The following is an 11,473-nucleotide window of genomic DNA, read 5'->3' on the forward strand; positions in this document are numbered from 1 at the left end:
AGCTGTGAAGATACAACAAGAACAACAACAAAACCTTTTGTTTCAAGTAGTACGTTGATGTAGCACCGTTGAGAACGCCTTGCATCAAAGGTAACATTACGGGCGGCAACCACGAGAGCTATCCGTTGTCCCCTAACAATGCGCGCGGCAACACCCAGAAAGAGCAAAAGGCTGCATATGCCCGTATCGCCACCTCTCGTTGTTCGTCAACGAGGGATCGCAGCATCGGCCAGCATATGTGTTGTCAGTTGTCATGGCTAGCTCCTGATGGAGACAAAGCTATCTTCTGAGAGGGATATGAGCCTAACACACGTACATATTGCCTAGTTCGTTCGTCGTATAAAAGGGCATTCTCCTAGATCGATAAAATCTCAAGCAAGAAAGCCATGGAATGCTTCAGGTTCTCCTTGCTCTCTCTTCTTCTCCTTCTCGCCCTTGCCGCCGTGGAAGGCGCCGGCGATGATCGCAGCACGTTCATCGTCCACGTGCAATCCGGGGCGAATGTATTCCTCACGGCGGAGGACCGGATGGCGTGGTACCAGTCGTTCCTCCCCGACAATGGTCGGCTCCTCCACGCGTACCACCACGTCGCCAGCGGCTTCGCTGCTCGGCTCACGCAGCAGGAGCTCGAGGCGATGTCTGCAATGCCCGGGTTCCTCAGCGCAATCCCTGACCAGACCTACACGGTGCTGACGACGCACACGCCCGAGTTCCTCGGGATGAACGTGGAGCAGGGGAGACGGAACTACACGTCAAAGTTCGGCGCCGGCGTCATCATCGGCGTGATCGATACCGGCATCTTCCCCGACCACCCATCCTTCAACGACCACGGCATGCCGCCGCCGCCGTCCAAGTGGAAGGGGCGTTGCGACTTCAACGGCACCTCGTGCAACAACAAGCTCATCGGCGCGCGCACTCTCGTCGCTTCTCTCAGCAGCCAAAACGGCACTCGGGTGCCACCGGTTGATGACTTTGGGCACGGCACTCACACGGCGAGCACCGCGGCGGGAGCGGTCGTGCCGGGAGCTAACGTGCTTGGCCACGCTCTGGGCACCGCCGCCGGGATGGCCCCCCTTGCGCACATCGCCATGTACAAGGTGTGCCGGGGAGGATGCAACGGGTCCGACATACTGGCTGGCATTGACGCCGCCGTGGGCGACGGCTGCGACGTCATCTCCATGTCTCTCGGCGGGCCATCGATGCCCTTTCACCAAGATCCTCTTGCCATCGGGACGTTCGGCGCCATGGAGAAGGGCGTTTTTGTGAGCGTGGCAGCTGGAAACTCCGGCCCGGTCGACAGCTCTCTGCTAAACGATGCTCCGTGGATGCTGACTGTCGCCGCGAGCACCATGGACCGCTCCATTCGTTCGACCGTGCAGCTGGGGAACGGGGCTTATTTCCACGGCGAGACACTCTACCAGCCAGGCGATTCCCCCAACGTCTCTTACCCGGTTGTCTACGCGGGTACGAGCGAGAAGCCACTGGCCGAGTTCTGTGGAAACGGCTCGCTGGAAGGCTTCGACGTCAAAGGCAAGATCGTGCTCTGCGAATTTCAGAGAAACATCTCGGTGATCACCCAAGGTGAGGAGGTTCTAAGTGGCGGCGGGGTCGGCATGATTTCGATGAACCAGTTTGCCATGGGATACAACACGTTAGCACAGGCGCACGTCCTCCCAGCGTCAAGCGTCGACTACTACGCGGGCGACGCCATCAGGTCCTACATCAACTCCACGGCGAACCCGGTGGCGCGTATCAGCTTCGAGGGTACCATACTCGGCACCACTCCGGCTCCGTCCATCGTCTTCTTCTCGTCCCGTGGGCCTAGCCTTCAGGCCCCCGGCGTCCTGAAACCCGACGTCACCGGCCCCGGAGTGAACGTGCTCGCCGCCTGGCCTTTCGAGGTCGGCATGCCCTCGGGGCCGATCCTACCACCTAAACCGTACTTCAACATCATCTCCGGCACCTCCATGTCAACACCGCACCTCGCCGGCATTGCGGCGGCGATCAAGAGCAAGCACCCAGACTGGTCACCGGCGGCGATCAAGTCGGCCATGATGACAACCGCTGATATCACCGACCGCTCCGGCCATCCCATACTCGACGAGCAGTATGCGACGGCCAGCTTCTTCGCCACGGGCGCCGGGCACGTCAACCCGGCGAAGGCCGCTGACCCTGGCCTCGTCTACGACATCTCCCCTGATGACTACCTCGGCTACCTCTGCAGCATGTACACCAGCCAGGAGGTATCGGTGATCGCGCGGCGGCCGATCAACTGCTCGACACTCACGGTGATCGACGACAGCCTGCTAAATTACCCGTCGATAACGGTCAAGATCCCGGAGACGTGGAACTCGACGACGCGGATCGTCGTCCGGCGCAAGGTGAAGAACGTCGGGGAGGTGCCTTCGGTGTACTACGCGGCGATCGACCAGCCAGATGGCGTTGCAACCGTCGACGTGTACCCGCGCGTGCTGGAGTTCACCGAGGCGAACCAGGAGAAGAGTTTCTCGGTTGTTGTGTCGCCGGGGGATGGTGGTGCGAGGGTGGTGCAGGGGGCACTACGGTGGGTGTCTGAGATGCACACTGTACGGAGTCCCATCTCTTTCATGTTGCCCTGATATTTAGGGGGTCGGCCTGTGTGTCAAGTCTGGACTTGACAGGCGCAGGTCGGTAAAAAAACAAGCTGCCGGAAACTAGGCCAGCCGGGATAAAACAAGTCTGTACTCGGCATCACGGGGCCTGCCTACTGTTATAAAACTGGTCAGTCGTCGAGAACAAACCGATGAGTATGTGCATCGCGCTAGTTGAACGCTCGTGCTTTGCCATGGCGTCTTAATATTTTTCCATACTGACGCACATGTAAAATGAAATGCACATGAAGATAACCAAATAATCGAAGTAATCATTTGCATGCATCAAGATGTAGAAAACAAGAAATTCATAACTGTGTCATAAGTTAGCTATGGTCATAAGCATGTGTGCCTAATACCAAAAAAACAGAGATGCAATAGGATGATGATTTCCTAGAACAAAATCCATTTGCTAAAAACACAAAACTATATAGTGTTGTTAGTTCTCTCACTTCTCCGAATAAAGATCAAGTCAAACAAAAAAAGAAAAGCCAGAAAACATTTGACCAATAGAGGTACCGAGAGTTTTGGTTTTAAGCCTTCTTCCTCGTGCTCCCTTGAATTAATCCTCCAGGTTCTAAGCCTCCTCATGCGACCGGGTTTGCAGAACATACAATAGCAACTGCAGATTAAAGTCTTGTGAATTATGTGGTCTTATAAGTTTCACAATTCTATCATTTACAAAAGATAGTACATCATTCTTATTTTACAGTGTACATATAGTAACAGAAGTTCATCTAATCCATGAAAATAATCAATCATAGTGAAGCACAGACTATCATCACACTCAAATTTGACTCTACAAAAACTGAATTGAAATTCTGAAACCATTTGTGTGAGTAGTGTACAAAGTTTTATCATATTGCTTCTGCTGCTATTTGCATCTATCCACTATTTATTTTGATGCAGTATTTGTCCTTTTTACATTCGAAGCTAATGATTATATCTCAAAGCTCAAAAATCTATTGTCCAGTTCTATATTTACTTGACTGGACACAACAAAATAAAAATATCTTAAACTGTAAACTCGTTGAGCTAAGAACTTCAGTGCAAAAAGGGATTGTACATATAATGTGTGATATGCATGAAACCAAATTTCTCTCCAATACATCTCAAATGTATCTACTTTTCCAAGTACTCCCTCCGTTCCTTTTTAATTGACTCGGGTAGTACAAGTTTGTACTAAATCCGAGTCAATTAAAAAAGAACAGAGGGAGTACTTTGCTCAATGATTTGCTCTGGAACCTCATCATACTTAGATAAAACTGCTGAATGTAACGTTGTTTTTAGCAAAAAAATTCTAGCTATTCTGGTTCCCTAGGAAATAAAATCGAGCAAAAATACCACGTGGGGTTTTCACCAAAACAAGGAGCCTCGGCTTTGAAATCACACGCGGGGACCATGAGGCCCAAAAGAGCACCAGTGGCGCTAGGCCCTTTCGGCCCTAGAGCGTCGACTCAGCCTCTCATTTGGCATACTCTCACATATACCTGAAAAACTAGGTATCCAACAGGAGGGAACCTTTCGCGAAACAGAGCGCCGCCATATCAACGATCTTCGTTTCGGGGGTTAGATTGGTTATGCTCTCAATTCCGGAGAGGGGGATTTCGAGGTCTTCTTCACCATCATATCCACCAATGTCATCACCAACAACTATGTGCTCACTCTCCATCATCATGTGTGAGTAGTTCTTGATGGCGCGTGAAGCACACGTCCGTTGGGAACCCCAAGAGGAAGGTGTGATGCGTACAGCAGCAAGTTTTCCCTCAGTAAGAAACCAAGGTTATCGAACCAGTAGGAGATGAAGGCCACGTGAAGGTTGTTGGTGAAGGAGTGTAGTGCGGCGCAACACCAGGGATTCCGGCGCTAACGTGGAACCTGCACAACACAACCAAAATACGTTGCCCCAACTTAACAGTGAGGTTGTCAATCTCACCGGCTTGCTGTAAACAAAGGATTAAACGTATGGTGTGGAGAATGATGTTTGCTTGCAAAGAACAACAGAGAACAATGATTGCAGTAGATTGTATTTCAGATGTAAAAGAATGGACCGGGGTCCACAGTTCACTAGTGGTGTCTCTCCAATAAGATAAATAACAGGTTGGGTGAATAAATTACAGTTGGGCAATTGACAAATAGAGAGGGCATAACAATGCACATATATATCATGCTGACTACTATGAGATTTACTTAGGGCATTACGACAAAGAACATAGACCGCTATCCAACATGCATCTATGCCTAAAAAGTCCACCTTCGCGTTAGCATCCGCACCCCTTCCAGTATTAAGTTGCAAACAACAGACAATTGCATTAAGTATTGTGCGTAATATAAACAATACAAATATCCTTAGACAAAGCATTGATGTTTTATCCCTAGTGGCAACAACACATCCACAACCTTAAAACTTTCTGTCACTGTCCCAGATTCAATGGAGGCATGAACCCACTATCGAGCATAAATACTCCCTCTTGGAGTCACAAGTATCAACTTGGCCGAGCCTCTACTAGCAACGGAGAGCATGCAAGATCATAAACAACACATATATGATAGATCGATAATCAACTTGACATAGTATTCCATATTCATCGGATCCCAACAAACACAACATGTAGCATTACAAATAGATGATCTTGATCATGATAGGCAGCTCACAAGATCTAAACATGATAGCACAAGAGGAGAAGACAACCATCTAGCTACTGCTATGGACCCATAGTCCAAGGATGAACTACTCACGCATCAGTCCGGAGGCGGGCATGGTGATGTATAGCCCTCCGGTGATGATTCCCCTCTCCGGCAGGGTGCCGGAGGCGATCTTCAGAACCCCCCGAGGTAGGGTTGACGGCGGCGGCGTCTCTGGAACTTTTCTCGTATCGTGGCTCTCGGTACTAAGGTTTTCACGACGGAAGGATTATATAGGCAAAGGGGCAGAGTCGGGGGGCGCCCGAGGGGCCCACCCCATATGGTGGCGCTGCCAGGGGTGGGGCCGCGCCCCTATGGTGTGGCCGCCTCGTGGCCCCTCTTCGTCTCCTCTTCAGTGTTCTGGAAGGCTCCGTGGAAAATAAGACCGTGGGCTTTTGTTTCGTCCAATTCCGAGAATATTTCCTGTGTAGGATTTCTGAAACCAAAAACAGCAGAAAACGAGAGCTGGCGCTTCGGCATCTTGTTAATAGGTTAGTACTGGAAAATGCATCAAAATGATGTAAAGTGTATATAAAACATGTGAGTATTGTCATAAAACTAGCATGGAACATAAGAAATTATAGATACGTTTGAGACGTATCAAGCATCCCCAAGCTTAGTTCCTACTCGCCCTCGAGTAGGTAAACGATAACAAGGATAATTTCTGAAGTGACATGCTACTATCATAATCTTGATCAATACTATTGTAAAACGTATGAGATGAATGAAGTGATTCGAAGCAATGGTCTATAGTTTGTTAAAAAATAGATAATGACTAAACGACTGAATCATATAGCAAAGACTTTTCATGAATAGTACTTTGAAGACAAGCATCAATAAGTCTTGAATAAGAGTTAACTCATAAAGCAATAGATTCTTAATAGAAGGTTTTGAAGCAACACAAAGGAAGATTTAAGTTTCAGCAGTTGCTTTCAACTTTCAACATGTATATCTCATGGATAATTGTCAACACAAAGTAATATGATGAGTGCAATTAAGCAAGTATGTAAGAATCAATGCACACAGTTGACACAAGTGTTTGCTTCTAAGATAGAAAGAAGTAGGTAAACTGACTCAACATAAAGTAAAAGAAAGGCCCTTCACAGAGGGAAGCAGGGATTACTCATGTCCTAGAGCTTTTTATTTTGAAAACTTGGAAACAATTTTGTCAACGGTAGTAATAATTCATATGTGTTATGCATAAAACCTCCTATAAGTTGCAAGCCTCATGCATCGAATACTAATAGTGCCCGCACCTTGTCCTAATTAGCTCGGATTTCCATGGATTATCATTGCATTACATATGTTTCAACCAAGTGTCACAAAGGGGTACCTCTATGCCACTTGTACAAAGGTCCAAGGAGATAGATCGCATTTGATTTCTCAATTTTGATAGATCTCAACTTGAGGACATCCATACCGAAACAACATAGAGAACAGATAATGGACTCCTCTTTTATACTTTAAGCATTCAACAACAGATAATATTCTCATAAGAGATTTGAGGATTAATGTCCAAGCTGAAACTTCCACCACGATACATGGCTTTGGTTGGTGGCCCAATGTTCTTCTCTAACAATATGCATACTCAAACCATTTAACTCATGGCAAATCTCCCTTACTTCAGACAAGATGAACATCCATAGCAACTCACATGATATTCAACAAAGGTGTAACAGGTTGATGGAGTCCCCAGAAACATGGTTACCGCTCAACAAGCAACTTATAAGAACTAAGACACATAAGCGACGTATTCTTTACCACAATAGTTTTTTAGGCTACTTTCCCATGAGCTATGTATTGCAAAGACAAGGAATGAAAAAATTTTAAAGGTAGGACGCAAGGAATTTACTTTGGAATGGCAGAGAAATACCACATAGTAGGTAGTTATGGTGGACACAAATGGCATAGGTTTTGGCTCAAGGTTTTGGATGCACGAGAAGTAATCCCTCTCAGTACAAGGCTTAGGCTAGCAAGGTTGTTTGAAGCAAACAACCTTGCTATGCTCTAGTATGAAGGGACCACTCTCGACCATCTCCAAAAACCTTGAATAATATGCCATTTGTGTCCACCCTCTGCCCCACAAAACATGTGGTATTTCTGCCATTCAAAATCTCACACCTGCGTCCTACCTTGCCAAAATTTTTCATTCACTCTCTTTTACAACAGAAAATAGCCTAAAAAAATATTGTGGTAAAAAACCACGTCGCCCATAGAAGTTGCGCGAACGGCAACCAACTCTTTTTCCTCCACCTCAACCTGTTACACCTTTGCGTTCTCTCATATGGATGTTCATCTTGTCTGAAATATGAACAACACATATTGATTAGAGAAGAAGTGTGAGTTATAGCAAAAAAATAATACTAACTGAGACTAATCCTCAATCTCTTATAAAATAAGAATATTATCTGATTTTGTTGAAATAACAAAAACAGAAAGAGGAGTCCGATTATATACTCTATATTTATTTCATTTAATGTTATGTCTCTAATCCAGATCTATCCAAATTGAAAATACGATCTATCTCCTTGGACCTTTTTGTACGATGCCCACTTGTATTGCAAATATCTGATGCAATGATATCCATGGAAAATCAAGCTATGTTAGAATAATAGTATTCGATGCATGAGATACAGTTTTATAAATATTTTCAAATAAAAACTCTAGAGATTTATGAAATTTTCTTTACTTTTATGTTGAGTCAGTTCTTTCTATCTTAAGCTAACAAAAACACTTTTGTCCAATTCCATATTCTTTAATACACTCATCTCAATTGTTCGACAATTCCAGATCCATGAGATCTCTCTAAGATTCAAAACAATAGCTAACTATTACTTTCTATTAAATCTATTGCGCATCTTTATTCAGGAACAATTGATTGCTGAAGTTATATTCATGAAAAATTTTAGTACGTCGTTTAGTCATTATCTATTTTTTAACAAATTACGATTGCTTCGAGAAATCACTTCATTCATCTCTTCCGTTTTTAACTAGTAATGATCAAGATTATGACTAGTAACATGTTTTTTGATTATCCTTTATTATCGTTTACCCCTCGAGGGGGCGGTAAAAAGCTGGGCTCTATTGTAAAATCAATAAATCTTCTTCTCATATTAATGTTTTTCTCTCTGTTATCTATGTTATATTTATCTATTCTTTTAACTAATGTATAAATATTGAAGAACACCACTAGTGAAACTTTGTTGATCAATCTACTGCATCATTAACTTTGCAACAAACATCATTCTCCACCACATTAGGATTGGCCTATGATTAAATTTGAGTATTTGGTTTGTGTTGGCTGCAGATTCCACGTTAGCAATCCCTGGTGTGCTGGCACGCTCACCAACAACGCTTCCGTGGCCCTTCATCTCCTGCCGATAACATATATTTTGAGGAAACTGGCATATGCACATCACACTCCTCTTGATCTGGCGTACATCAAGTAGCTACTCACATAAATGATGGAGAAATTGTACGCGATGACTGACAATATGATGGTGAAAACACCAATCCCCCTTTTTCAGTGCAATCTAACGAACGCAAAAATTGCGTTGATGATATGAAAAAAAGGAGGCGTAAGCTCATATGACAGACCCACAGATTTTGAGCACACTTCTGCCCACAATTCCAATCGAGAGAAAACAAAAAAATAACTAGTAACTATAACAGATGAGAAGCCGATGCCTAGAATGTGAAACTAAGCGTGGCATTTTTGCTTCCATTTAGGGAGGCAACATTTTTTGCTAAAAATAGCGTTTTATCAAATATGATAGTTCGAAACAAATCATTGAGCAAAGTACTCCCTCTGTTCTTTTTAATTGACTCAGTTTAGTACAAACTGTACTACCGAGTAAAAATATGAAAGTAGATACGTATTGAACGGTTTCATATATCACGATATGTACAATCCTTTTTTGCACTGAAGTCCAACAATTTAGATGGCACCTATTTTTTGTTGTGTCCAGTCAGAAAATAAATCATAGAACTGAACGAGCTTTGGATATAATCATTAGCTAGATCTAAAAAAACAAATCTTTACATCCATAAATAGTGGATAGATACAAATAATAAATATATAATTAAGCTTTAACACTATACACAAAAATAATTTTCAAATTCAATTCGAGACACCAGAGTAAGAGACAGTGTGATGCATTGCTTCACTATGATTGATTATTTTCATGGATTGATGAACTTATTACCTACTGTAAAATAAATGATTATCTTTGTAAATGATAAATTGTAGTAAGACCCATACAAGACTGAAATCTGCGATTGCGACTACAAACCGGTTTAAAAAAACATGAGAAGAAACCGAAACTGGAGAGTTGGAAGGGAGCACGCGAAAGGAAAAATAAAATTAAAACTCTTCCATTTTCATTATTTTCTGAACTGTTTGACGATCTTTTTGAACCGGTAAGTGAAACTAACAACACTATATAGTTTTGTGTTTTTTAGCAAATAGTTTTGTTCTAGAAATCATCATCTATTGCATCTATATTTTATTATTAAACACACATGCTATGATAATAGCACAAGCATTTCTTACGATTTTCTATCTTGATGATACTCTAGATATTCTCTGATGTGCTTTATTATCTTTCATGTGCATTTCATTTATATATATGGGCATATGTACAGATAAGCGACTCTCGGAAGCGATGACTTCAATTTACACCGCGATACCGATACAGACTTGTTTATCCCGGCTATTCCGGCAGCTTTTACCGACCTGCGCATGTCAAATCAGACCTGCAGATGGACAACATGAAAAAGATGGGACTCCGCTACGATGCATCTCAATTACCGTGTTGCCCCCTGCACCGCCTCACACCACAATCCCCAGCGACAGCACAGCCAGAAATTCTTCTCTGATTCCGCCTCTTGAGCACTGAGTACATTTTTCCAAATCTTGTTCCGTCGGCAATCCCCCGGCCGTTCTTACTGCGCCTTGAGACGACGTCCGATCGTCAGTTCCGAATCTCAGGATCTTTGACCGTTATCGGCTAGCAGGCGTCGGTGACCGTTAATTTTGGCTGTTATTTACGGCGGTAATCATCAGGAAGTGTTTAGACGTTTTGGCGTTCCATTAACTTAAAAAATTCGTCAGCGTAATGAAACTCTTCGATTATCAGCGGTTGTATTGTGCACCGTAATCTGAGTGCTTGCTCTTGATCGCTGCCGCAATCTCTGCCTGAGTGTGTTGAAGTACGGTTTTAGTGGCCAGGATCGGCCCCGAGAACATGCCGATCAAACCGAGGCGACGGCGACCACTTCAGGGTCCCGGCATATTATCGAGATTCAAAACCTAATATTTGACAGGCGAAGTAGAGTCAGAAGCTGATACGCCACCAGATGGAAACAGGACCTTCGCCCGCGCAATAATCATCGAAAACGTGAGTTCTGTGAACTACATGTTCATCCCATAGGCAAACTGGACTAATCATCATACCGACCCCGCCTCTCTACACTAGGCCTCTCTCACCTTGAATTCACCAGCCATTTCTCTGAATTTTGATCTTTGAGAATCTTCAGCGAGCCCGTTTCCGAACTTCAGCCAGTAACGCTTCTCGCGCCGCAGCAGCAGGCAAAAATTTCGTGCAACCTGTCAAAATGTCTTCGCCGTGAAACAAGCCGTTGACCGTCGAAAACATCTGGCTCCGGCAGGGCATCCGCAGGCATCGATTTAGCAGAAATGGGCCGAATTGCCACATACCCGCGGCGCCGAGGCCATCCCCGATAACAAGAAGTCTTATTGAGAATTGGCCCGCGAGATATGGTGCGTCGCCTCTGTGAAGTCGAGTGCCCGTTACGCTCACACCTGAACATGTGTGCGCAAAGCCATCCGGCAACGTACATAAAAACACGCCTCCGGCACGACCGCTTCCCGCCACGAGTTCGCCGTGCTGCCCATCATCAGCCGAGCCAACAGTGCCGCGTGGCAGCTGAGCAAAAACGACGAATGCACACGCCAATAATGACTGACGCACGAGGCCGCCGTTGAAGTCTGGCGCGCCCCGCCCGCCCGGACGGCGGCAGCATATCATGCCGTTGTCGAGTCTCAAAATGGTGTTGGTCGGGAAAGCGTCTCCGACCAACACCGGCCTGTGGCGCCGGCTATAAACTTCTGGCGATGCAGTTCCGTCTCCCTAAAT

At 45.1% G+C, this 11,473-nt stretch overlaps 1 protein-coding gene across 1 annotated transcript; it reads left to right on the forward strand.

Annotated features, from left to right (window-relative positions):
• The first annotated feature begins 386 nt into the window (after positions 1-386).
• LOC124671652 (subtilisin-like protease) lies at positions 387-2,618 on the forward strand. Its single transcript, XM_047208001.1, has 2 exons — positions 387-1,262; positions 1,380-2,618. The coding sequence occupies exons 1-2, from the start codon at positions 387-389 to the stop codon at positions 2,616-2,618; spliced, it is 2,115 nt and encodes a 704-aa protein (XP_047063957.1).
• The last annotated feature ends 8,855 nt before the right edge of the window (positions 2,619-11,473 follow it).

Source organism: Lolium rigidum, chromosome 7 (assembly GCF_022539505.1).
Source record: "Lolium rigidum isolate FL_2022 chromosome 7, APGP_CSIRO_Lrig_0.1, whole genome shotgun sequence".
NCBI classification, from domain to species: domain Eukaryota; kingdom Viridiplantae; phylum Streptophyta; class Magnoliopsida; order Poales; family Poaceae; genus Lolium; species Lolium rigidum.

Excerpts from the sequence above, each read along its gene's own strand:
- LOC124671652 (XM_047208001.1), top strand. The coding sequence starts at position 387 with ATGGAATGCTTCAGGTTCTCCTTGCTCTCTCTTCTTCTCCTTCTCGCC. Across the intron at positions 1,263-1,379 it reads CCATGGAGAAGGGCGTTTTT|CTGGGGAACGGGGCTTATTT; the intron begins GTGAGCGTGGCA and ends TCGACCGTGCAG.